The sequence below is a fragment of the Aedes albopictus genome, chromosome 3 (assembly GCF_035046485.1).
Source record: "Aedes albopictus strain Foshan chromosome 3, AalbF5, whole genome shotgun sequence".
Classification (NCBI taxonomy): domain Eukaryota; kingdom Metazoa; phylum Arthropoda; class Insecta; order Diptera; family Culicidae; genus Aedes; species Aedes albopictus.
Genome location: NC_085138.1, coordinates 238,316,534 through 238,344,250, shown reverse-complemented (window position 1 = coordinate 238,344,250; position 27,717 = coordinate 238,316,534). Strand labels below are relative to the sequence as shown.

The 27,717-nt window shown below is 37.2% G+C and overlaps 1 protein-coding gene across 1 annotated transcript in view; it reads right to left on the bottom strand.

The window, feature by feature from the left end:
• LOC109431254 (allatotropins) overlaps positions 1 to 24,581 on the bottom strand; it is a 106,994-nt gene extending 82,413 nt beyond the window's left edge. Inside the window, exons 1-2 of the mRNA XM_029868427.2 lie at positions 24,168 to 24,581; positions 23,672 to 24,101 (exon numbers count right to left, since the gene is read on the bottom strand). Of these exons, the coding sequence (XP_029724287.1) occupies positions 23,672 to 23,677 (6 nt within the window). The 5' untranslated portion in view covers positions 23,678 to 24,101; positions 24,168 to 24,581. The remainder of the gene's footprint in view (positions 1 to 23,671; positions 24,102 to 24,167) is intronic.
• Between the last annotated feature and the right edge of the window lie 3,136 nt (positions 24,582 to 27,717).

Genomic DNA, 27,717 nt, shown 5'->3' with positions numbered 1-27,717 from the left:
ACCTTATTCGATTTAATTTTATTTGATATAATTTAACAAATTGACAAAGCACTGGAAGTATGAATTGAATCTTCTACATTGACTAATTGTCGATGGCCATTGAAAAAAATAACTCTAATAAATCTGCTTGGAAATGTTACAAAGGCTTGCTTCTTCTGTAGTTTAAATAATTGAAACATGTGTTTGTTCAAGTAACTAATAGGCTCAGTTTATGCAAGTTTGAAGTGCATTTTCGCTCAACGTAGCAAGCAAGATAGAGTTCTAATGAAAGGTAAAATACCTTCCCCAATGAAATACATTTGCTGTTCCCGAAACGAACTAGTATTGTAGTATTTGGTTGTTGTCATCGATCAAGCACGGGTCGTTTTTCTGATATATATAACACACTGTAAAAAGGAGTAACATTGTGGGCTGCCACATCCTTGGCCTGAAAAAAAATAAATGAACGCTTTTCATCGATACAATTTCAATTAATAAATGATGGATGAGTTTCGAGAGATGCTTTACAAACAAGATTTGATTATTAGCATTAGCATTAAGAAAGTCGTACAAATTCATATAGGGTAATTCTCGCTGAGACCGGCCCACTATTTACACCTTGTCTTCAAAAATTTTTAAGGCGCCGATTTTCTGAAAGCCCTCGCCTAAAAAGTAAGAAAAATGCATTTGGTTACTCAAATTGATGGACCCCCCGTTAGTTAGAGCCACAAAAATTTTGGCAGACCCCTCGATTTTGGTCAAATGGTGGCTCACTTAAACCGTTATAACTCGAAAGTTTCTCCAACAACCACCTCAAAACGAATTGTTGTTGAAAAGAGGAAAGATAGAGCTACTATTTACAATAATAAAAAGTTGGGTCGGCCATATTGATTTTGGCCGCCATCTTGGATTTTTATACCAAAACATTTTTTTCACCATGAGGGCAACCACGGATTTTCAAAATTTTTGCATCAATTGAAAGCTGGGACATTTATACATAACATATCAAAAAACTAGAGATGTCTTTTTCTTCTTTCAAAAGTTATCTGCAGTTTTGTAAATTAAGCCACGTTTTCTCCATACATTTCCATGCGCACCAGTAACGACATGCAACAGCATCCGAGTTTACGCCTACATGTATACACAAAGGCGCGTGCCGCAAAATTTGGCCAAATCGGAGGTTCGTTTCCGTTTTTGACTGTTTCTCAATGATGCAGGCATTGTTTTTATAACTTTTTTTAGTGTTTTGAAAAGCTTAAACCTTCAGCTTTCCATTAGTGGGTTCAGAATTTAAATTCGTGTTCGTAAACACTGCGAAATAACGCTGCATTTATGTAAACGGCCGGCACCGGACCCAGTGCGCAAAAGTGGCATGATTTACGAAACGGCAGATAACTTTTGAAAGAAGAAAAAGACATCTCTAATTTTTTGATATGTTATGTATAAATGTCCCAGCTTTCAATTGATGCAAAAATTTTTAAAATCGGTGGTTGCCCTCATGGCGAAAAAAATGTTTTGGTATAAAAATCCAAGATGGCGGCTAAAATCAATATGGCCGACCCAACTTTTTATTATTGTAAATAGTAGCTCTATCTTTCCTCTTTTTAACAACAATTCGTTTTGAGGTGGTTGTTGGAGAAACTTTCGAGTTATAACGGTTTAAGTGAGCCACCATTTGACCAAAATCGAGGGGTCTGCCAAAATTTTTGTGGCTCTAACTAACGGGGGGTCCATCAATTTGAGTAACCAAATGCATTTTTCTTACTTTTTAGGCGAGGGCTTTCAGAAAATCGGCACCTTAAACATTTTTGAAGACAAGGTGTAAATAGTGGGCCGGTCTCAGCGAGAATTACCCATAGGCGAAACAGTCTCAGACTGGTGTTTAAGAGTTACCTCTCTCCCGTCCGTTACAAAATCATGGAGATTTGGGACTAACCTCTGACTCTATATTGACGCAATATATTATACTGTATACTGTATACTGTATACTAAAGGTCGAGAGCTGCCCCACGTTTGAAATGTAGTACAAAAAGCTCGTCAAACCAACCAATGTCACTTCCGAATACGGTATTTGTGTTCGCATGACGATGGAATCTGTAACGGTGCTCTATTTTGCCGAGTCAGAATGTAGAGGATTTTATCCGTTCCAGTGATTTCACTGAGGGGAGAAACAATAATCAACAATGCCGAAGAAACATTGTTTTTATGAAACCAATCACTTCATATCATGAGCCCCGATAAGAGGGGCAAAATATGCTGATTGCATGAGGTATGCACGAATCAGATACGAGCGAAACAAGTGATTGAAACCGAGTGGTTATGGGTATGGAAATGTATAGCTAGACACAATCTACGCCGTTTAAAACAAGAAACTCTTCTGTTAATGGAAATATTGATTAATAATTATTTTGTCAATCAGATTAAGTTGTGGCATATCTACATATTTTTAATTTACTGTCAGAGTAATAGATTTTATCCGGAAAACGTGCACTGCTGAAAAACCACCTCTCATCTATTTTTCTTACCAACACATGCTTGGTAGGCTGTCCCAAAGATAAACATATATGAAACATGTTTGTAGAACATATCGATTTTCTAAAAAAAATCATTTAGAGGTTCCGCCAGGCCGATTTTCGAAAAATGACCAATTTTCATAAACAATCTAAACAATATTTTTATGTGGTATTTTTTTTTAACTTTTGAATTTTTTCGATATTTTTTTATTTCTATGGACCACTAGACATTCTAAAAGTCTATTGGTTTTTGAAATAGCGTGTTCATATTGACCGCAGAACCTTTTTTCTGCTGATAAAATTACTATTTTTGAGCATTTTTTATCAAAAAAATACATGTATTAATTTTTTATTATCTGTTAGTAGAGGTTATCGATTATCCGGAGTTGGGCTCTGACGCTTCCCAGAATAATATCTCGCAAACGGAATACTGTACGAAGCTGAAATTTTCACTCACTACTAATCAAAGTTGGCTTGACAAAATGTCTAAATTTAAGCTTGATAGAGAATTCTGTTCTCCAAATATATGTTTGAGAAGCATCAGAACCGGATAATCAAGTCCGACCTGTACTATTTGTTTGCGTCATTTCGCTATAAAAAAGACTTAAAATCTTGTTTGGAAACTGAGATATAACATTTTCAGTAAATGGACAATACTTCAAATATTTGCAAAACTTTGTATAAAATTTCTTATCTATGTTACTCCCAACGTGTTTAAATATACTAAAACACTTTCACTCACTCAAACACGTCTACATGATTTACTCAAATACACTTACACAATCTGAATCTTGTCGCATTACTCGCTTATAGTGATTCCCAAATCACCCCATTCCAAATATCCAACTCCTTGACACCTATGGGAGTGGCGGTGAGTCGCTGACCTCTTGTAAAATAGGTGTCGTATCATCACATCCTTTCCTATCCTTGTAACGGAGAAAATGGGCGTGGCCAGCAATGGAAGTTCTCATGTCTTTTTTACTTCAACCTCTGGTTGGATAGCTGTTCCTTCCCAAATAGCATTCCATAAGCAATTAGAATAGGAGTATTAAAGTTTTAACATGACAATTTTCAGTATGCAATCTACGAATTACTCCGTTACCATGCAACGCAACACAACGCAACACAATACTTCAAATATTTGCAAAACTTTGTATGTTTACACTGCCAAAAGTGTTTGGTCAAATACCCTTCAAGAATGCCTAGTGGTCCATATAAAAATACAAAAATATTGAAATCGTGTTGTTCTACAAAAATAGTCTTTGGGGTTTTTTTAAACCTATTGAACTCAGAATTGGTCTCAAATCCTTCCCAACTGAGCTGAATTATATGGCCAAGTTTCAGGCAATTTGGCTGACAAAAACCCCCCATGACGAAGAGAACAAACCTGCCGATAATACCCATTGTCACCCTACTTCAAATATGTATATCTTTCATTTTAGGGTTGAGCACCTTGGCTTTTCGAACATTGATTTTTTTTTTGGGACAGCCTAAATGCTTAGTATAAAATGGCCGCACATATCTATGATTGCTACTTCTTGATTGCAAGGAATTAAATAAAATATACAATGAATCGATCTAAATAGTGAATCTAGGTTCAGGTTAATGATTTAAAACATATAACATTGTTAAAATAGTAATTTAGGCTGAAAATGTTTTGCTTTCGTCTTAGGGCAGCGTTTCTCAAGCTATGGGTCGCCAACCACTGGTGAAAGGTGGGTTGTGGGCAAATTTTTTCGGGTCGCGAAGGCTTTAGCGATATTGTAATGAATGTCAAAATCAACTTATGCCAAATGATGTTTGGGGGATTCACTTAAGGCTCAAGCATCCGTCATCATTTTTCGGAAAATAAAAAGCAGTTTTCTCGCTGCAAATCAAAACAAGGATCATGAAAATATATTCACTGCATTATATTCCCCATGTGGAGTACAGTGAATATATTTTCATAGCATAAACTTTTGTTTTGAACGAAAAAACTGCTTTCAAATGTTTACTGATGACGATGATGTTAATGACGAAAAGTTCAACGTTAACAGTGTACCTTGCTGCGTAAACCATGATTTTTCACTATTTAAAATGTGTCATGAAATTACGAATGAAATAAGCATGGTAACATGATAACTTTAAATCAGCGGTTTACGCTGTTAAGTGAATCCCCCTATTGTTTTCTAATTTACATTTTTTTTTTTGATTTACAAATGCTCTCTTTGAGAATGAGTTATTTCTAGACACCGAATCAAATTTCATCCATTATTGCGAACAATAATGATAATGTCGCAACCTGCATTTGTTTCGACAATTTATCCAATACGACATAGATTTGTTCCAACTTGAACAGAGTAGTATAAGATCTTACACCACGAGTTTAAAAAGTTTGCAGTCTTGCATTGGGATGTTCGAGGAGACACTTCCAGTCAGTTGAGACTGCAACGCTGTTGAAGATCCATCAACAAACAGTTTCGGTTTTGTGTTAGTAATCATGCCGCAACTGTCGCTTGTTTTGGGTCCCTTTTGCCCAACAATTCACTGATCTGTTTCTAGAGAGATTTTACATGCTTTTATCCTTTTTCTAAATATTCTTTAAAAATTAAATTATAAGCGGGGTGATACTATTTCATCCGACGTTTCGACTCTTGGTTTGGGTCTTCTTCAGGGAGGTTATAGGGATACCGCTACGTTTGTATCGCCGGTTGCTTGACGTAGGGCTGTCGGGTTTGGTGAATTTAAGCTTGTGTTGGCTATTTGTGGGTAGATGGTGACCACCATCTACCCACAAATAGCCAACACAAGCTTAAATTCACCAAGCCCGACAGCCCTACGTCAAGCAACCGGCGATACAAACGTAGCGGTATCCCTATAACCTCCCTGAAGAAGACCCAAACCAAGGGTCGAAACGTCGGATGAAATAGTATCACCCCGCTTATAATTTATCCGGACCGAAAAGCCAACCATAGAGGGATAACTCTGCCAATCCGTCGGTCGTTTCCACAATCAGTTTGAAAATTAAATTCACTACTGAACGAGTGCAGGCGTTTACATAAAGTATGGCTGGCTGTTAATTACTGCCAATGAAAACCAATCACTCTCCAAAGTCCATCATGGCATCGCTTGAAGTTGTCTCATCGAACAAGCGGTGTGCATAACAATGGATCATTGAAGCCAAATTTTTCGCTACTCACCGCATCAAAACAAAAGCGCCACCGTATATGGACTGTAACACAGTGACAGCAGTCCAGTTACGTCAAACACACAAGGCTACGGTGGCGCTATCTGTTCATTTCATAGCGGCCGTTTTAGTTATTTTAGTGATCCATTCCTGTTTAATTTTCCCATGGCAGAACACAAAAAAGAACGAGTTCCATTCATCAGCATCGTCACCCGATGAACTTGGTCAAAGAACAAATTATTATGCAACAGATTTTTCTTTCATTCGGCTTCTTTCCACTTTGAGCTTCTGCAATGTCTCAATGAGTGGGGCCAACTCTACTTTGAATACAGCAGAGGCAAAATTGCCAGATATTAATTACTCTTCGCCGTTGGTAACGTCGGCGACGTCGTCATCATTTTCATATAGTCATAGTCAATCTATCCGCCGACATCGACGCCGACGATGGATGTGGACGAAAACAAAGAAGCAAACAGGAAACCCCAGAACGGTAAATCATTGCCATTAGCTCTTTTCCTGTGATGCGTTTGTGTGCATTTGTGACAAACATTGACGGGGTCTGGATATGGCTAATGGAGATGTGCGATTCTAAAATATGGTAAAGTTGGGTAAAATGCTAATTATACTTTTTTCGTTTACAATGATAAACGGCCTATTTATAAAGGCATTCAAAGTATAAACAGTGACTGAACAATATTCAATTGATACGAAATTAGAATTATTTTCAAAACTACATACATACATTTATTTGTTCAACATCACATTTAAGACAAGACATAATCAACAATATGTAGTAGGTACGCCACAATACTCGGTTTGTAGCTACCGTTCTCCATCCTCGGTCGCGCCCAATGCTCGCCAGGTCACGCTCCACCTGGTCCATCCATCGGTGCTCTCTGCGCTCCACGCCTTCTTGTGCCAACCGGATCAGTTGCAAACACCAGCTTTGCAGGGTTGTTGTCCGGCATTCTTGCAACATGCCCTGCCCACAGTATCCTTCCGGCTTTGGCCACCTTCTAGATGCTGGGTTCGCCGTAAAATGCAGCGCCACACACCGTTCTCCTGCACGCCGCCGAAGATCGTCCTTAGCACGCATCGCTCGAGAACTCCGAGTGCTTGCAGGTCCTCCTCGAGCATGGTCCATGTCTCGTGCCCGTAGAGGACCACCGGTCTTATTTAGCGTTTTTTACATGGTGCATTTGGTGCGCGGGTGAATCTTTTTCGACCGCAGTTTCTTCTGGAGCCCGTAGTAGGCCCGACTTCCGCTGATGATGCGCCTCCGAATTTCACGGCTCACGTTGTTATCAGCCGTCAGTAAGGATCCGAGGTAGACGAATTCCTCCACCACCTCGAAAGTATCCCCGTCTATCGTAACATTACTACCCAGACGGATCCGGTCGTGTTCGGTTCCGCTTACCAGCACGTACTTTGTTTTTGAGGCATTCACCACCTTGTCCGACCTTTGCTGCTTCGCGTTTCAGGTGGGCGTACAGCTCTGCCACCGTTCCAAATGTTCTGGCAATAATGTCAATATCGTCCGCAAAGCACACAAATTCACCGGATTTTGTGAAAATCGTTCCCCGGCTGTTGAGCCCGGCTGGTCGCATCACACCTTCCAGAGCGATATTGAAGAGTAGGCATGAGAGTCCGTCACCTTTTCGCAGTCCCCGGCGAGATTCGAATGAACTGGATAGTTCATCCAAAACCCTTACGCAGTTTTGCACACCGTCCATCGTTGCTTTAATCAGTCTTGTCAGCTTCCCAGGAAAGCCGTTTTCGTCCATGATTCTCCATAGCTCTGCGCGGTCGATACTTTCGTATGCCGCTTTGAAGTCGATGAACAGGTGATGCGTTGGGACCTGGTATTCACGGCATATCTGGAGGATTTGCCGTACGGTAAAGATCTGGTCCGTTGTCGACCGGCCGTCGATGAAGCCGGCTTGATAACTTCCCATGAACTCATTTGTTTTAAGTGACAGCCGACGGAAGATGATCTGGTATAGCACTTTGTAGGCAGCATTCAAAATAGTGATCGCTCTGAAGTTCTCACATTCCAAATGGTCGCCTTTCTTGTGAATGGGGAAGACTACCACTTCATTCCACTTCTCCGGTAGCTGATCGGTTTCCAGATCCTGACTATCAACCGGTACAGACAAGTGGCCAACTTTTCTGGGCCCATCCTGATGAGTTCAACTTCGATACCATGCTTACCAACTGCTTTTTTTATATTGAGCAGGTGAATGGCATCCTTAGCTTCCCTTAGCGTAGGTGCTGGCTCATCTCCATCCTCTGCTGCATTGGCGAAGTCGTTCCCTCCGTTGCGTTGTCGTGAATTCCCGTACCTACATCCTCCACGCCATTTAGGTGCTGATCGAAATGCTGCTTCCACCATTCAATCACCTCACGTCCGCCCGTCAATAAGCCTCCGTCCTTATCCCTGCATATTTTGGCTTGCGGCACGAAACCGTTGTTGGATACATTGAGCTTCTCGTAGTATTTCCGTGTTTCATGGGAACGGCACAGCAGTTCCATTTTCCATTTGTTTCGTTGATACCTTTCCACGTACCCGATGGTGCTCTCGGTTGCGTCGTCAATGGCTGCTTTTACTGTTCTCCAGCAGTCTTCTAGAGAGAGGCGACATCGAGCTCGCCCTCATCTGGCAACGCTGCCTCGAGATTCTGCGCGTATGCTGAAGCGACATCCGGTTGCATCAGTTGCTCAAGGTTGTACCGTGGTGGTCGCCGGTACCGTACATTATTGATGAAAGAAAGTTTTAGGCGCATGCGGACCATCACCAGATAGTGGTCGAAGTCGATGTTAGCGCCACAGCAGGTCCTAATGTCGAAAATGTTGGGAAAGTGCCATCCGTCAATTAGAACGTGGTCGATTTGCGATTCCATCTGCTGTGGTGATCTCCAGGTGCTTTTTAGGCGGCCAAATCAATGAGTCGAAGGCCATTTTCGTTCGTCAGCTGGTGGGCTCTGAACTTTCCAATCGTTGATCTGAGTTCCTCCTCGTGGGCTACCTGAGCGATGTATTTGACGTCGTGGCTTGGGCAGCAATCGTACTCGCGTTCGAGCTACGCGTAAAATACGTCTTTGTTATCATCAGTGCTCCCGGAGTGAGGGCTGTGCAAGTTTATTATGCTGAAGTTGAAGAATCGGCCATTCATCGTAAATCTGCACGTTCGGACCATGGATCCTGTCCAACTCACCTCCTGCAGCGCTACAATGCCGAATCCGCGGTTTTTCAGTAGATCAGCGGGGATACGGGTGCCCCCAATTAAGTTGAGAGATCAGCAGTTCCACGTATCGAGTTTCCAATCGCAAGTCCCTTTTGTTCGCTGGGGTCGTTACCGTTGGTCTCGGTTCGTATTATTCTGTTGCTGATTTTCTGTTACAACCCCTCACTTTACGGAGAACCTTCATGCACAGATGAGCTGAGACTCCTTCCCTGACACTTGGAAGTTGATCAGCCACCCCTAACACGGGGATCAGACGGTGTTGTGAGCCGCTTCTCCTGGAAAACAGACGCTCAGGTTTGCAAAAGAAACCTACTACAAAAGAGCTGTAAATTAGGTTGAGTGGTTGAGAATACTAAAAAAAAACTACGTAGGTATAATTCCAAAACAGAGTATTTTCGGATCGAACACAATGTTCATAACGACAAGACATTTGTTTTATTACTTGCACATGTACTTCGATATAATTTGCAAGGAAAATTGTGAGAAGCATGAATCGCAGAAACTGGATAAAAGTCACAAACGTTTAAACGCGACCAAATAATTAACTAGATTGAAAGAAAAAGCTACTTTGAAAAGTATTTCGAAACTTTTGAAGATGTTCTAATAGGTTTTTCCAATCTAAATTTTGATTTTGATTCACCAAAGTGAACAATATTCTTTTGTGCTTAAAACACCCTTACCCACCAAACTCGGAGTCTCTGATTTCAAATATGTTACTTAAATTCTTACAAGTTTTGTACTTTTTGAGTTATTTTAGGATTAACATCCTCTAAACCGTAATAAACGCCTGAAGGTAAGTAATATATTACAGACTTAAGAACCACCTTTAATAAATCGTCTATTTTAAAGAAAAGGAGCACTTAAAAAAAAAACGCTTATGAAATTCAATTCTAGGATAACATATTGAGTTGTTATGGTGATTTCGAACTTAACATTGTTTCTAGTATCCATGCCAAGCATGAATGTTTGAGAATGTTCCGATAGCGATACGAAACACAGTTAAGAAAAATCGATTTATTTAAATGTTTATACCATTCGGTAGCTGAACAACAGTTTACGAGCTACTACTATGAGCAGAAACTGATTCAATGAAAATTGTTTGTTTGAACACTCCAAGAGGTGGGTCAAGTCGATCAAAGTTACCCCGCTCATCAATGATAACCCGTTTTACGGTATTTGAAATTATCTGATAATAGCAGATAATGAAGAAAAAAAGAAAAATTAACTATTGGTTAAGGTATAAATCAAGTTTACGATTTTAGCGCAATCGAAGGAATCGGCCATAAGTGCTAATGGGAACCAAAGGAGTGTCCGTACCCGAACAGAAAACTACTGAATAACATATCAAGGTATAAATTTTAAACATTATCATACCTTGACATGCCCTTCATTAGGTGGATAAAGAGGCAAAATAACAGAAGCAAATACCATAATTGGCTTCTTAAACGGGGTTGAGATAATTCCATATTCTGGATCTGCATTCCAAACTGAGCCGAAATCCAAATTTTCATGATTTTCGGTGCCCAGGAACCTATTTAAGAATTAATTTGAAGTTTGTATGGGAGCGATTTGTCTAATCACCCCTTGTCGCATTTTGTACTGGGCGCAACTGTCAAGCGGTTGCCCAGCTGCCAAAAGGTGATTTCAAAAAATCTTTTTGAAATTGATTTTAGGTATCAAAATAATGTTCTAAAAATCTGAAAAAATCATAGTGGCTCAGAAAAAGGTGCTCTTTCGTATAAAATCAAAAAAAAAACAATACATTTTTTTAAATTTGAAAACCCAATTGTGTATGAATAACACCTAGAAAATAACAAATATTATTTCAATAATAAATGCATACCTAAAATTTTAAGTGCTGTATTTGTTATCCAAAAGGTGTTCAATAACAAAGTATCGTAAAATGGAGTAAATTTGATAGTTTTTCAGCGAATTTTCTCAATATTTTTACATGTAACAGTATTTCCCCGAGTTTGATATTTTTAAAACAAGTTCTGGGGTATCAGTTATCAATTGCAAAGATTCGATAATCTGAAATATTTTGGGTAACTTTTAGTTTTTCATATAACCGGAAATCAGATTTTCATTTTGGGGTATCTTTGATAATGTCCTAAAAACACATCAAATCTCATAAAATAATCACAGATTGAAATCTTAGGAGTATACATATGATTAGAGAAGGCTTGTGGAATATATATAATAGATTTTTTATATCAAAACATTGATTTTTTACTAAATTCTACATATAAAAATGAGTTTGTACAGTATTGAGTGCAAAACACAATAAATTTAGCTATCAAAAATCATTATCTTTGTAATAATAAATGCTGGACGGTACATCAACATATGATTACATGCTATTCATGGTTAGTTTTCTTTTTTTTGGAAAGTTTTTCAATGTTTTATTAACAACTTTTGAACAACACATATTTATCTGCATGAAATAACAAGGGCATTGCATACTTTTAGGCGTTTATCAATGTATGGAGATTTACATCCCAATTTACAAAATTGCTTCCATTCAAGGGCGTAGCCAGATGGGGGCAGGGGGGCGTGCCCCCCCCCCCCCCTGGCCGACAGATTTTTTTAAATTCAAACCGACTCAATGATTGTCAATAATTCAAGTGTTCCAGAAAAATATTAAAATAAAAACTATTCTCTAGACTATTTTGATAATTGAGGTTTTTATCCACAATTACCCAACCTTTTTTTCTTGAGAACCACAGGAAATTTCGCCAAGTTTTTCTCCAAGAGATGTACTTTAATCTTTTCATAGAATTTAACCAAATAACAAGCTTGGATGAATGGTTAAATTTTATGATGTTTATTCAAGGAACACAAAAACAGCATGGCAAGTTTCCGGTAGGGAAAAACAAGGACTTTGTAGAATTATATGCTGCTAAAGAGTGCAGTTATATGCTATTGCTACACGAACTTTCACTTGTATTCAATTCAAACAAACGTCATGCTAAGATAATAATACCTGGGATTTCTTTACAAATTCTTTCAAGGACATCTCCAGGAGTTCCTTTAGGCAGTTATTCAGGAACTTTTCCAAGGATTCTTACAGAAATTCCTCAAGGAACATATCCAGGAGTTTCTCTTTCGTGAATTCTTCCATGGAAGAATTCCCCCCACGATTCCTTCAGTTTTTTACAAATACTTCTGCAAGGATACATCGATGAATTCCTTCAGGAATTTTCCATAGCTTCCTTCAGTGATTCTAGCATGGATTGCTCCAGAGAGTTTTTCAAGAATTCCTGTATGAGTTTCACCAGGCATTCCTCTGGGAATTTCTCCTGGGATATCTTTAGAAGTTCCTTCAGTGATTGTCCCAGTGCTTTTTTCGGTAATTCCTCCAGAAATTTCCAGGAGTTCCTTAAATCATTGTACACATTCTTCATAAATTCCAACAATAATTCGTCCAAAAAATATTGCAGACATGGATGCCTTCATTTTTTTCCTACAGAAATTCTTCCAAGAATTTGTTAAGAAAGCTTTCCTGGGATTTCTTAAGGAATTCATCATGGGATTGCTTCTGGGATTCCTCCAGATTTTCCTTCAAGCATTCCTCCAAGTATTCGACCGGGATTATCTTCTGTGTTTATTTCAGAAACAACTCCAGGAATTATTTTAAAAAATCCTCCAAGGGTTCCCCCAGGAACACTTTTTAGAATTCCTTCAGAAGTTCTCCAAAAAATAATTCAATACTTCCTCCAGGGACTATTTAGGAATTCCCCGGGATTTCTCCTGGGGTTTCTTCAGGAACTGCTACAGGGATTCCCCAAGGCGTTCTTCCACGAACTCTTATTAGTATTCCTTCAGGATTTCTCCAAGGATTCCATCTGCAATTTCTTCAGAAAATTTTACTGGGAATTCTCCATGAATTTCTTCAGAGATTCCTCTAAGAATTATTCCAGGGATCCTCTGGGAATTGAAATGCGTATAGATATTTCTCCAGAAATTCCTCCAGGAATTCTTATAGAGATTCCTCCAGGAGTATTTCTAGAGATTCCTCCGTTAATCTCTACGGGTATTCTTCTAGGATATCCCCCAGGGATTCCTCAAAGAATTTCTGCAGGACTTAACTCGGGACTTCCTTCTGTGATTCTTTCTGAAACAACTTATTTAAACATCCTCAAAGATTCTCCCACCAACTCTTTCTAGGGTTTCTCCAGCAACTCCTCATTGTATTTTTAAGGAATTTTTCTAGGAATTGATTCAATACTTCCTCCAGGAACTGCTTAGGGATTCCCTTAGTAATTCCTCTTGAAATTTCTTCCGGGTTTCCTTCTGGAGTTTCTTCAGAAACTCTTCTAAGGATTCCTCCCGAATTTGTTCAAGAACTCCATCTGCGATTTCTTGAGAAATTATCTCTGGTATTCCTATACGAATTCCCTAAGAGATTCATCCACGAATTTCTTCAGGAATTCCTCTAGGAATTACTCCAGGAAATCCTTCAGGGATTCCTTCAGAAATTCTTCCAGGATTTTCTAGGAATACAATCTGGATTTTTCCTGAAATTCCGCCAAGAAATCTTCCAGTATTCGCTCCAGGAATTGCTACAGGCATTCCTCCAGGATTTGCACTAAAATCTTCTCCAGGAACTTTTCTAGTGATTTTTCCAGGGATTTCTTCAGAAATTCCTCCGGGAATTTGTCAGGCGATTTTTTCAGAAATTTCTCCCAGAGCTCCTCTAGAGATTCCCCCAGAAATTCATCCACAAATTGTTGAAGGAATTACTACAGAGATTCCTCCTAGAATTCCTTTAAGGATTCCGCCAGCAATTCCCAAAGGATTTTATTTAGGAATTTCTCCAAGAATTTCTTCAGGAATACCTTCAGAAATTTCTCTAGGAATTGATCCAAGAATTGTTCCTACACATCCTTCAGAAGTTATGTCAACAATTTCTCCAGGATTTTTTTCCAGAAATTCTTCTGGAAATTTTTTCAGACATTCTTCCAATATATTCTCCAGGAATACCCTCAGGAATTTTTCAGGGATTCCTCCAGGAAATCCTCCGAAGATTCCTCCAGGAAATTCCCCAGAAGTTCCTCTGAAGATTATTTTTGGAAATCCTCTGAGGATTTCTTAATAAATTCTTCCAGGAAATTCCTGGAGGAATACCATCAGCATTTTTTCAGGGATTCCCCCAGGAATTTCTTTACAAACTGCTTCTAGGATTCCTCCAAGGATTTCTTCAGGAATTCCTTCGAGGATTTATCCAAGAGTTCCTCCGAAAATTCCGCTAGAAATTCCTCCGGGATTTTCTCAAGGGATTTTTTTCAGAAATAGAAAAGTAATAGAATGAAAATAGAAATTCCCCAGAATTCCTCTAGAAATTCATCCAGTAATTCTTCCAAAAATTCTTCTAGAGATTGCTCCAGAAATCCCAAAGGAATACCTCTAGGAATTTCTCCAGGATGTTATCCAGGAATTTCTCCAGGAACTTATCTAGGTATTCCCCCAGGAATTTCTCCAGGAATTTCTCTAGGAGTTGCTCCTGGACATCTTGCAGAAATTATGTCAACAATTTCTCCAGGAATTTTTCAAGAAATTCTTCTGGAGTTTTTCTCAGAAATTCTTACAGGAAATTCTCCTGGAATACCCTCAGGAATATTTCAGGGTTTCCTCCAGGAAATCCTCCAGAGGATTCTGCCTGAAAATCCTCTAGGGATTTCTTTATAAATTCTTCCAGGAAATTCCTGAAGGAATACCATCAATAATTTTTCAGGGATTCCCCCAGGGACTTCTTTATAAACTGCTTCTAGGATTCCTCCAGAGATTCCTTCAGGCATTCTTTCGAGGATTTATCCTAGAATTCCTCCAGAAATTCCGCTAGAAATTCCTCCAGGATTTCAGAAACCGAAAAATAATAGAATAGAAATAGAATTCTCCCAGAATTTCTCTAGACATTCATCCAGTAATTCTTCCGATAATTTATCTTAGAGATTCCTCCAGAAATTTGCAAAGAAATACCTCTAGTAATTCCTCCAGGTATTCCTCCAGGATTTTATCCAGGAATTTCTCCAGGAAGAACCCCAGTTATTTCATCAGGAACTACCCCATCAATTGCTCCTGGACATCTTTCAGAAATTATGTCAGCAATTTCTCTAGGTATTTCTCCAGGAATTTCTCCCGAGATTTTATCAGGAATTGCTTCCTGATTCCTCCAGATAATCCTCCAGAGGATTTCCCTCCTGAAGGGATTCCTCCAGAGATTTCTCCATGAAAAATCTCTTCAGGAAATTCTTTGAAGATTCCTTCAGGAAATCCTCCAGAAGTTTCTCCAAAGATTCTTCCAGGAAATCCTCTAGAGATTTCTTCAGAAATTCCTCAAGAATATTCTCCAGGAATTCCTTCAGGAATTTTTCAGGGATTCCTCCAGGTATTCCACCAGGGATTCCTCCAGATATTCCTCCACGGATTTCTTCACAAATTTCTTCAAGGAAACCCCCTGGGATTGCTTCAGGAATTCCTTCGAGAATTTCTCCAGGAACTCCACTTGCAATTCCACTAGAAATTCCTCCAGGAATCTCTCAAGGGGTTCTTTCAAAAATAGAAAAATCATAGAAATAGAAACAGAAATCTCTCAGAATTCTTCTGGAGATTCCTCTAGATATTCATCCAGTAATTCTTTCAAGAATTCCTCTAGAGATTCATCCAGAATTTTCCACAGGAATACTACTAGGAACTCCTCCATTTATTCCTCCGGGATGTTATCTAGGAAGTTCCCCAGGAAATTTCTTCCGGAATACCTCCAGGAAATACCCCAGGAATTTATTCCGAAATATTCCAGGCATCCTTCAGGAATTATGCCAGCAATTCGTCCAGGAATTTCTCCTGGAAATCCTCTTGGGATTTCTACAGAGATTCTTTCAGGAAATTCTCCAGGAATACTTTGAGGAAATTTTCAGGGATTCCTCCAGATATTCCTCCAGAGATTCCTCCAGCAATTACTTCAGGGATTTCTCCACGAATTTTTCGTGGGATATTTCCAAAGATTCCACCAGGGAATCCTCCCGAAATTCCTCCAAGGGTTCTTTCAGGAAATCCTCCTTGAATTTCTCAAGGGATTTTTTTTTTCAGAAATTTCTCCAGCAATTCCTACCAGAGTTCCTCTGGAGATTTCTTCAGGAATTTCTCCCAGAATTCTCCTAGGGATTCCAAGAATTCACCAAAAAAATTGCTCAAGGAAATTCTCCAGGAATTCTTCCAGGAATTAGGCCAGGAATTTGTTCAGAAGTTTCTACATGCATTCCTCCAAGGATTCCTTCATATAGGAATTTTTAAAGACATTTCTTATGAAATTTTTCTAGGGATTCCGTCTAGAATTCCTCCAGAAATTTCTCCAGAATTTCCTCCAAGGAATCCTCCAGAAATTTATCTAGGATTTCCTCATGATATCTCTTCAGAAATTTTGCTAGGTATTCTTCCCATAATTTATCCAGGAATTTGCACAGGTTTATTTTTTGAAATTCCTACAGGAATTCCTTCTGCAATATAAAAATTCAAAAAATTCTGGAGGAATTTCTCCAGCAAATAATATTGGAAGATAAATGGAAGCATACAGGAACCAGGAAATTCTAGGTTTATCCTCAAAAGAGTTCGTAATTTCCAAAAAAATCAGCTATAATTTCTGATGAATGTTTTGTAGACATTGACAATAAAATCAGAGCAAAATATTGCACGAGTAAATAAAAATCCTTAATTTTCCAGAAATTGGCCATCGCTACCAGCACCACGTTGATTTGTGTAGATCGGGCGAGTTTTTGTTAACAAAATACAACAGGGTTAAGGGTAAAGCTTCTAGAATATAATAAGGATATTCACCAAACAGATTAATTGACTACGTAAGCCATGATTATCTGATTATTTGAAATATTTCATGAAATTGCCAATGAAATTATCCAAGATTGCCTTGGTGATCGCGACGTTTAATCAGTTTAATCAGTTTACGCTGTTTAGTGAGTATCCCTAATGTTATTATATTTCAGTAACAAATTTTGAAAACGACGTATAATCAATGGTGTAGCATTGATTATACGTCGTTTTCAAAATTTGTTACTGATTTAATTTCATCGTGTTGCTTTTAGTTATAAAAGCTAGTAGGTACATTTTTACTAAGGGTGCTCTTGTTTCGTTTTCTATAAGAAAGAAATTTCTAAGAAAGCGAAACAAAAACTGTATCAAAATCGATACTTTATTGCCCTTCAATGGCAATTGAGTAATGCGACATACACTACACTAAGGTTCCGGTAATGTCACAATAGATCTAAAAACTGGTCGCAGTGACAGACCCGAACAGGAATAAAAAAAAAGGTGCTTGCCCCCCCCCTGACCGAAAAGCTGGGTACGCCCTTGCTCCATTTCGTAAAAACACACTTCGTTAAGAGATTCAAGGCCAGATTTGGAATCTACTATGATGGATCTATCGAGAATAAGAGTCCATTCATTGAAAAATAGTTGATACGAAGTCGTATAGCAGATTGTTTGAAGGGGTTGATAAATGACAAAAATATCAACAATTTTTATTTTTTGTTCAAAAAGTTGTATATAAAATAGATTTTAATGAAAATACGTCCAAGATGAGCTTTCATATGTATAGAATAGATTTACGTTTGCCTTTTTCTTAACTGGTTGAAGGAATCATAGTTATAAGATAAATTATACAATGCCTGCCGCACATCAAAGTTACCCGCATTATCAAAGATACCCCGTTTTACGGTAATTACATTTTTTGTTATTTAATTGCTCATTTGTTCGATAGCCCCATGATGTAATAACAAAACTTGTTCTTCAGTTATTTCACTGGTAAATCAACAAATACCACATTAATACCAAAATCTGCTCAAATTTCTCCAATTGTTATTGTGATGTTCTCATAACATGTTGTAGAACAATAGGGTCTTGTACCATTTGGGCAGGTGTACCTATTTTGGGCACTTGCCGCTATAACTAAGCCAATTTCAAACCGATTGATTTGAAATTTTGTATAGAGTTAGGCACGTACAGTATCTAACTCTGTACACAATTTCAAATCAATCGGTTTGAAATGGACGTAGTTATAGCGGTAAGTGCCCAAAATAGGACCACCTGCCCAAATGGTACAATACCCTATAATAAAAACAATTTTTAAAATTAGAGCACATGCTGTTCTTTGCTAGGTATTTGTAAGATATTCCTTTCTGCTCGGGTAGTGCATTTATCTTCACAAGTCAAAGCATACACCCACTCTTTGTATTATTTTTGTTTTATTAAATTTAACTAGAATTGTTAAATTTAACCGAAGACTACTTTATTAAGAAGACATGCAACTCTGATATTTTCCCATACTAACGGCGAGCGTCACTGACGGCACCGCCGCCTGGTGAGCTAAGGTGGTACACCTAAACCTCATTTTACGTCCACTATTGGCTTAGCGAAATAAAATTCTACTGCCAAAATAATAATTAAAATATACATTTTTATATTTTTGTACACTTCTCCTAACCACGGAGATGTTTTAAAAAATATAAAAATGTTGAGTTTGCTCATTTTCTTGGCGGCAGAATTTTTTGTCGCTAAGTCATGCATGGACGTAGAAAAAGGACAAGGTGTACCTTTGTGTAAAAGTGTAAAAGTGTATTGGTGCGAGTATGAACATTTACACACACTATCATGAATAGTGCCACCTTCATCTAGGGTGGCGCTGCTAGCACTGACTCCCGTTTTTCAGCAGTGCTGCAAGTCTTCTTGATAATGTGGTCTTCGATTTAACGTAACGCAAGAGTAGGTGGAGGAGGTCTCTGCATTACATTCATCATTTGAATTCAAAAGTACCGTAATCCGGGGTATCATTGATCAGCGGGGTAACATTGATCGGCTTGACCTACCTCATGATATGTTTAAACAAGCATTTTACATTGAATCAGTTTCTACTATGGAATGGTATATCGTAATCTGCTATCATTTAGCTATTAAATAACATGCAATTTATGAAAATTAATCATAAACATTGAATTAAATCGATTTTTCCATAACTGTGTTTCGGAACGCAATGAGATACATTGTCAAACATTCATGCTTGGCGTGAATACTAGATACAATATGAGGTTCGAAATCACTGTATTACTTCAATATACTTCAATATTCAAACGAAACTTTTATGAAAATGCTATTTTTCAGTAAAATATACGATTTATTAAAAGTCGGCTATCAATTCCTTAAGCCACTGCCTACCTTTACGCGTTATTCGTGGTTTAGAGGATTTTAATCCTAAAATAACTTAAAAATGTATGTAAGAATTTGGACAACATATTCGAGATCAGCGACCCCGAATTTAGTAAGTAAGGGTATTTTCAACACAAATGAACATTGATCACTGACATGATCAATGTTACCCCAAATCAGCACAATCAAAAATTAGATAAAAAAAACTAATTCAAACATGTTTTAAAGTTTTACAATACTTTTTCGAGTAGCTTAACACATACTCAGAGGGCCAGTACTTGTTTTAAAAATATGTTTGCTTTAACAAGAGAATTATTCAAGAAAGATAGAAAATTCTGATCAATGTTACCCCAGATTACGGTACATAAGACTGTGGACGCTAGGATAAGTATACTAACAGTCTTACCGTTTAGGCTATTATGTTAACAATCAAATTCATTACCAATAGAAAATTAATCAGTCCGATTAGGCAAAAATAAAACTATTATTTTCTTAAATTGGTTTGTATTCATGCATTATAGTTTTTGTAGTGACGAATATATTCCACAGCGCAACATTTTTTTGTCTCAAGAGAAAACTTATGTGTCTCCGAAGGATTTTGGGCCGCTGAATCCGAATCCGGGCTCAGATTTGCTCCAACACGTCATAATTTTGAGCTATACCTCAATTTATAGGGCAAAATATGCGATTTTGGGCTTTTTTGACTGCAAACTATTATGCAAGGAAATATTTTTTTAAGCAATCAAAAGGTTAATTGGTCAATTAACATTTAAATTAACGACTCATACAAAATATTTCGTTTTACCTAATCAAATATAATAGATTTAAGCATTTTAAGTTAGTATGAAAACTTGCATGCAACTTTTGCAGGGTTACTTGTATGGGAAATATCGTACCTAACATAAATCGCTTAAAACTATCAAATTCGATTTGGTAAAACGAAATATTTTGCATGAGTCGTTAATTTAGATGTTAATTGACCAATTTACCTTTTCATTACTTAAAAAAAATATTTTCTTGGTTACTGGCTTGCAGTCAAAAAAGCCCAAAATCGCATATTTTGCTCTATAAATTGAGGTATGGCTCAAAATTGTGACGTGTTAGAGCAAATCTGAGCCCGGATTCGGATTCAGCGGCCCAAAACCCTTCGGAGACACATAAGTTTGCTCTTGAGACAGACAAAAAGTTAATTTTTGTTACGCTGTGTTATTGGACTTTTTTTTTCTTATTTTCAATTTTTTTATGTATCTTAGCCGGTAGTAAAATACTGACCGAAAAAAGCAGTAATTTCGTTACAGTAGACATTCGATAAGTGCAACATGTTTGCGTTTCAGTTAGCGAGTTTCATTCGGTCGTCAAACAATTGTCAATTGCTGTTGGACGCAGCCAGAATGCACTTAAAAACATCACAAAGCAGCTGTAATGCATTCGAAAACATCGCAACTCTGTTGACGTTTTGTTTTTGACAGATAGCGGTGCGATAACTGCAAAATTGTTGCACTTGGCGGACTTGCAGTTAAAAAGCATTGCAGTTAAACCGTTTGCACCGAGCGAACTTCTACTGTACATGTTTTTTTTTGGGACTTAACGATTGACAATGTAAAAGATTACGGTGGATATACAATATTTCGGACTAAGATAAACACAGATAAGCAGAAGACGACTAACGAAATTAAGAACACAATTTGACACAGTATAGGTTAAAATTTGACATAAACGGTTCGACTGATTTCTTTCTGTCTACTCTACAGCATCGAATGGAAGCTCAAAAACTGTTATCTGACACTTATATGAGAATGATTTGAGGATTTGAGCACTAGTATGCTGTCAATGACCAACATCCGCTATTGACAATATTGGTAATCAGCTTGAAATCATTTTCGGAATGTAGGATAATAAAAGCGCTTAGCATATTATTTGATGATTGTTTGGGGATACTGTCATAAAAACTAATTGCCCATATCGGTTTAAAAAAGCTAGCTCTGGTAGCTGTCTCCGAATAGTTTTCAGATCAAATCTCTAAAAGTTAGCGTTGATCATCTTTTTTTCGTGCTCTTTTTTGTAATATTTTTTGGAAACAGTGTTTTGAAGGCGTCAACAAAGACAGCTTTTTTTCTCCCTGTATGTGACATCTAGTAACCTCGGAGATTTGCGAATGTTGAAATATTGTTCAATTATCAAATTATCTTTAGAACTTTCATTCAGCTAGATCACTGGTGGAATAGGAATGGTTAAAACTCCGTTTTTTTTAACCTACTACGACCCAATACTAATTATTACACATTTTGGACTTTGCTCAAGTTGACGACATCGTCTAGTCTCGTGAGTATTGGTCCAAGTAGGGGGAAAGCTGGGAAAGGGTCCAGGTTTTGCTATAAGCTGTCCTGCAGCTCCACCTGGACCCTCCACAAAAAATATTTATAAGAGTTTCAAACAAGCATTCTTATAGATTTGCCCAAATAACGAGCACCATTTTTTCCATTCGAAAATTCTCGAATTGTTCATGTTTTACGAACAGAATATTGAAGCAAGAAATTCTATGAGCTGATCAAAGAAGAAACCGGCTAGGGCGTTTTTTAATGAACCTAATTTAATGATTTGTTTAGCAAAATTTAGGCCAACTATCATACAAGTTTTTGTTTAAGTTTAAGTGAAGTTTAAAGAGAAATTCTCGAAAAAAAATTTGATGGACTTTTCTTGAAAAATATTTTGAAAAGTATAATAATTCTAAAGCAAAACTTTTAGATAAGTTTCTCATTAAACTAACTGATGATCTTTTAGGTAATTTTTAGAAACAAATTCTAGAAAATGGATTTATTTAGTCAATATTCACAATAATAAAAACAAAACAATAAAGAAGTATAAATTATGGCCGCACCGATTTACGCCGCCACTGCCGAACAAAATGCATTCGCCGTCACGCCAATCACGCCGCCACCGGCGGCAAAAAACGATGTCGACTGCCACCGACCAATCTCAAATTGGTGCATACTTTTAGTTCTGTATCGCCCCTGGTTTTTGATAATATCTATTTTGAGTATGTTCTATAAGCACGAAAGCAATATTTGCAAGTTTATATAAAAAAAAACATCTTTTTGATGTTACAAATATTTATTTCACTTTTTGTCCCATCACTCTTTGGCTGGTCGAGGGGGGGATAAAAATAATAAAGCATTTAATCTGAAAAATATTTCAAACTCATCGGATTTGTTAAAGAATTTTCACCAAACCCAGAAATTTTGATAAGTATTTTTTCATCTGCCCCCTCAAAATGCAAAATCCAGCCAAAATTTTTTAAGGGGGGGGGGGAGACGATAAGTCAAAATATTATTTGTATCAGCCTAATTTTGTGAAAAATACTAATGCGATCGAAAATTTGTGATTCATTGTATAAATATACACGGTGTTCAATAAGTTCGGATACACAGTAAAATTGAATTTATTTCCCATATGTAATTCAGTTTTTCAAAGTGAATGTATTAATTGAAAGCTTACATAATACTGATCAAATACAGTAAATGTTTTGAAATAAACTGTCCTTTATCCTTTTGTAATAATTGCAAATGTGTCTCAAGTTCCTTTCGGCCGGCACGCACGTCTGTCATTGGTATTTTGTCTAGTTTTTATTGAGTAATAGTGTTAAGTTATATCAAATTAGGTTGTTGTCCTCAGCATTAGTGGTAGCAACTATGGCCATACGGAATAATCTATAAGATTCAGATTGGGTGAAGTACGAACTCATTTTATTTTGATCTTTAAAATTGCTAAAATTGCCGCTGTACCTGTTTTAATGATTTTTGTTTTGTCAAAAAGCAAGGCTGCGTTATATCTCAGTTTAATCCATAGTTATCTTTTCCAAGACTTGATTATATCTCTATTGTGGCAAATTTGAACCAAAATTGGCTTTATATAATGTATTTATGCCTTTTTCATAGATTTAAGCACATTTTGACTAAACTTGCAAATTTATCACAATATCATCACTGAAATAGCAGTGTAAAGCTTTTGTCTATTAATTTAGTTATTTTAATTTAGTATAGTGAAATGTAAACTCAAAAGTCAACGTTTTAGACTTCTGTAGCTTGAGCAACTTATCGAAAATTATTCCTGCGTGCCGGAGCTAACAAACTTTAGATACATCTAAGGCTTATGAAAAAAAGTAGAAAAAGACTTTATTCATAACCATATGCTATATTTGATCAGTGTTATATGACCTTTCAATAAATACATTTACTTTGAAAATCTGAACTTCAGATGTGAAATTAATTCAAATTATATGGTGTATCCGAACTTATTGAACACCGTGTATTCAATAAATTCTGAGTTTTTCATCATTTTTAGGACTCCTCCACAAGTGTTTAAATGACCACCTTTTCCTAAGTCGAAACAATAATTTCATGTTCCCCAAATAATTTATACAGAAAATGTTTTTTTTTTCTCTGAAATATACCAAAGACTATAAGTTATAAAGTACGATATAGAAGCTGAAGTCCCTAAATCGTAGAAGCAGTTTCCATCAGCATATTCCTAGTATTCATAAATCAGTTTCATACTCACCTCCATTGCTCTCGTAGTAGATTACTAAATTCGTCAGAGGTTTATCACGATGCACTTGGGGTTTTTTTGGTGAGAAATTTATTACTGCTCCGCCCGCTTTTGCTGCACTATTTCTTTGAACTTTTTTTTCTGTTGAACACCTACACGTTCACTGTCCACGTGGAGCGGTTTCGCAGACCGACGGCTTCACACTTTGCAACCAGTTGCACCACGGATACCCAGGCGGCTCCCGATAACGACAAATCTAGCGGACTTACAAATTTATTCATAGACCCTCTGCGTCATAAATTCATTCACTGGGTGACGTGCCGCCCAGGGATTTCCGTTTTTCCGTTCTATTGTTACGGCACTATCCAAGCACTTGTGTCGGAGAATGGGACCGCCAAGAAGATATTCTAAGTGGGTCTGAGATGTATGTACTTGCGTTGACCTTTTGTTGGGAAAGGTGGGATGCTGTTAATCTAGCAAGTAAAAAATGCTAAACGCCTTGCCGTACCTTTTGTTTGGAGTAAAAATGTAAGTATTTGAATAGGAAACAGGACAAACAATAGCACCGGAGCACTACTGGCTCGTTGAAATTGTATGCAATCCTTCACTTTTCAACACTTATGTGATAATGCATATGGAAAAGTGCGGAACCGGATTCAAATTCTCCTGACACGCTTTCTTCTAGCTTCCGTTCGTTGAAATTATTCACAAGTCGCTTGCTTCCGTTGAAAGTCCAAATCCCCTTTTTTTCTTCTTTGACACAGTACCGCACTTGAAAACCGTTTGCTCTACAGGAGAATGTTAATCTAAAAGCCTTTTCACAGCCCCTGAAGATCACTTGTTCCTGTGTGTTAGCTAAGTCTAGTATGTCAACCGTATCCTTGGGGTCCACAGCAAGAAGTGCTTACTGCTCCACAAGATCAGTTCCTTTTATTTCCTCCCCCAATTCATAATCGGTCGCATCCCAGGCATCATCGGCTCGTTGCCTTCGTCGGCGTCGGTGTCGTCGGTGTCCTTTCGTCGTCATTTTAGCTGATGACGTCCTACCCCACCGACAACACGGCAGCATAAGGATAGGTCGGATGTAGTCATGCGATGTCTTGCGAAGCTGTTGCGTTTATGCTGCAATACCGTAACCGGGGGTAACATTAAACAGTATGAATACTATCAAATTATTAATGACACATTCTACATTATCATTAATGCTTATATTTCAAAGTTGAATTTTGGCATATTTCACATTTTTATGGCATTCTACATTACAAGCCTAACTTTACTAAACACCGTATCTAACAAAATCTACGAACGGAGAAAATCAAAGGGGAAGTTCGCTGTTCCCATAGCAACTCATACATTGAGCAGTTCCGAAACGTGACAAATCCGGGTATTTTTTCACAAATTATCCCCAAAGCTGAGTGTTATATGTAATTTACTCTTGCCGTCTGAAAATGTATTAAACATGATATAAATGTAATGTAACAATAAATATTAATTGAACGACGATTAAGATTCACAAAAAAACGTGATTTTAAGGCATTTGGGCACACTATTCATCAAAGCGGCCATATTTCAAACACCAACACACTGATTTTTCAAAAGTCTTCCATCATTAACAGGTGCACTCCCGATCAAAAGTTTGGGGTCACCCCCTCAAAAACATGTCATTTTTTAGGCCCATATCTTCGCCAATTTGCGTCCGATTTCAAAACCATAGGTCTCATTCAAAAGATGATTTTAACCTTCGAGCGATCGCGCTGTTGTATTTTGAACAACGTGTTGAAAAAATCTTGATTTTTGTACTCAGCATTAGCATGGTGCTGACGCAGGTAGTCAACCGCGCGAGTTACGGAAGGTTAAAGAAACTTTTTCAAAAAACATTTTATGTAAACTTAACCCAAAGTTGCAAAATTTTCTAAAAAATGATCAAAAACTTACGACAGTGTCGCTGGAAATTGGGTCGACCAAATTTAAAGGTGAGAGCGGTAATATAACACATTTTCTATTAGCTTTCAACTGCTTTTTACAGAACTTAGCTTAAAAATCTAGATTAAAAGTTATTAAATAAATCAACTCTTCATGTCATCGACCAAATGTTTGGGGCCACCCCTCAAAATGATGTATCGGCCAAAAGTTTGGGGTCACTATCATAAAACATGGAAAAGTGATTTGTTGATATCTTTGTCATCTTTCATTCAATTTTAATTCTTCTTGGCTTATTTGAAACAAAATAAATGATACTTACTGCATAGACATTGAATCACACATATTTGTTGAAATTTACATACTAAAACTTAACGTAAAGTTGCCTTATTTTTTTTAAGTGTGGTGAAATGTATTAACTTTGCATAAAATTTTTATATACAAAAATCGTTAAATACGTTAAGTTAAAGACGTATCAAAAGTAAATTTAGTTAATTAACTTTGAAATGAGCCAAAAATAATTAAAATTGAACTATAGATGACGAAGATATCACCAAATCACTTTTCCATGTTTTACGAAAGTGACCCCAAACTTTTGGCTGATACATCATATTGAGGGGTGACCCCAAACTTTTGGTCGATGACATGAAGAGTTAATTTACTTAATAACTTTTTTTCTAGATTTTTTAGCTAAGTTCTGTAAAAAGCAGTTGGCGGAGATATGAGCCTAAAAAAATGACATGTTTTGGAGGGGGTGACCCCAAACTTTTGATCAGGAGTGTAAATGTATGTAGATTTTCAGCATACAAAGAATTTTAATTGTAATTCTTTACAACTCTTAGGTAAGGTTGGTCAAAGTATAGGTTTTGCAAGCGTTGTAACGTCACGGAAAATCAACTTCTATGAAATTCATTCAAATACAAAACAAGTTTCAAATATTAAATTTTGTATGGTCTCTGTACTCAGGAATATCTTTCGAATGAGACTAAAAGAAAGTAAATCGGTTCACTGAAATTTGCGTTGTAACGTCACGATAAAAAGTTCTGTGGAAAAGACCCAATCTCTCTGGCTTGGACGGCTTCTGAAGTGCACAAAGGTAGTACCGTAAACCGGGGTCAAATTGATCACTCGGGTACTTCATTGCAATTCCATACTAGGAACTTTTAAACGTCGTAATAATCTTAAACTTTTTACGTCTTCTGGTTCGTAGATGTCTAGAGATGAGTGTGGACTTTATTTTTATTAGAAAAAAAAATAGTTTTGCCTTAGTTTTTAGGAATTTGCAATGTATTTGCCATTTAGCTGAAATCATTGCTACTAAACAATCGATTGCTAATAGGACTTTCCGTAAATTTTCTGTTTTGATATTTTGGGGAGCTTTGGTTGGGAAGTTATGTAGCTAATCAGAACATGCAATAGTTAAAAAAAATAGTTCATTTTATAATGAAATAATCATCTATTGTGGTAGAAATCACTTATTTCAAACGAAATTGCCTACCTTAAGGCGTTTAAGGGGAAATTTAAAAATTTAATTTTGCATTTAAAGTAATAAATTCACTCGTGGTAAGATTTTAAACGCGTTATTCGGTTTTAGAAGAGCAAAATTTAGCGGAGAAGGAAATTTTCCTTTCCAACCGATGCTTAATTGTTTACTGATCAATTTTGCCCCAAAGTAACCTTTCCAATTTTTTGATATTAGGAGGTCTTTAACTTAAAGTTTGAATTTGTTGAACAAAATTCTGTCACATGTTTCCATGGAGATCCACTTGGTACTGCTTTTACAGTAATTCTTTTGGCAATATTTGGATTGACACTGATGTTATCTGCAAAAGTTGTTTTAAAGTGATCAATTTTACCCCGGATTACGGTACTATATTTATTCTATTAACTTCTCTTTTTCAAGGTATCATTCTCAAATTGCGTACTTTTATGGCTCGTTCATAATCTACGTAGACTCTTGAAGGACGGGGAGATCTACGCTCTATACAAGTTCCAAAAATGGTGAAAATTGTAATTGTACTGCGATCTTGTAAAAATTTTAAATCATAATCTAATGCCACCACTCAATCCGAGAATTTCTATGATATCAGAGACAAACAGACGAAACACTGACAAAATTATCATCTCATATATCTTAG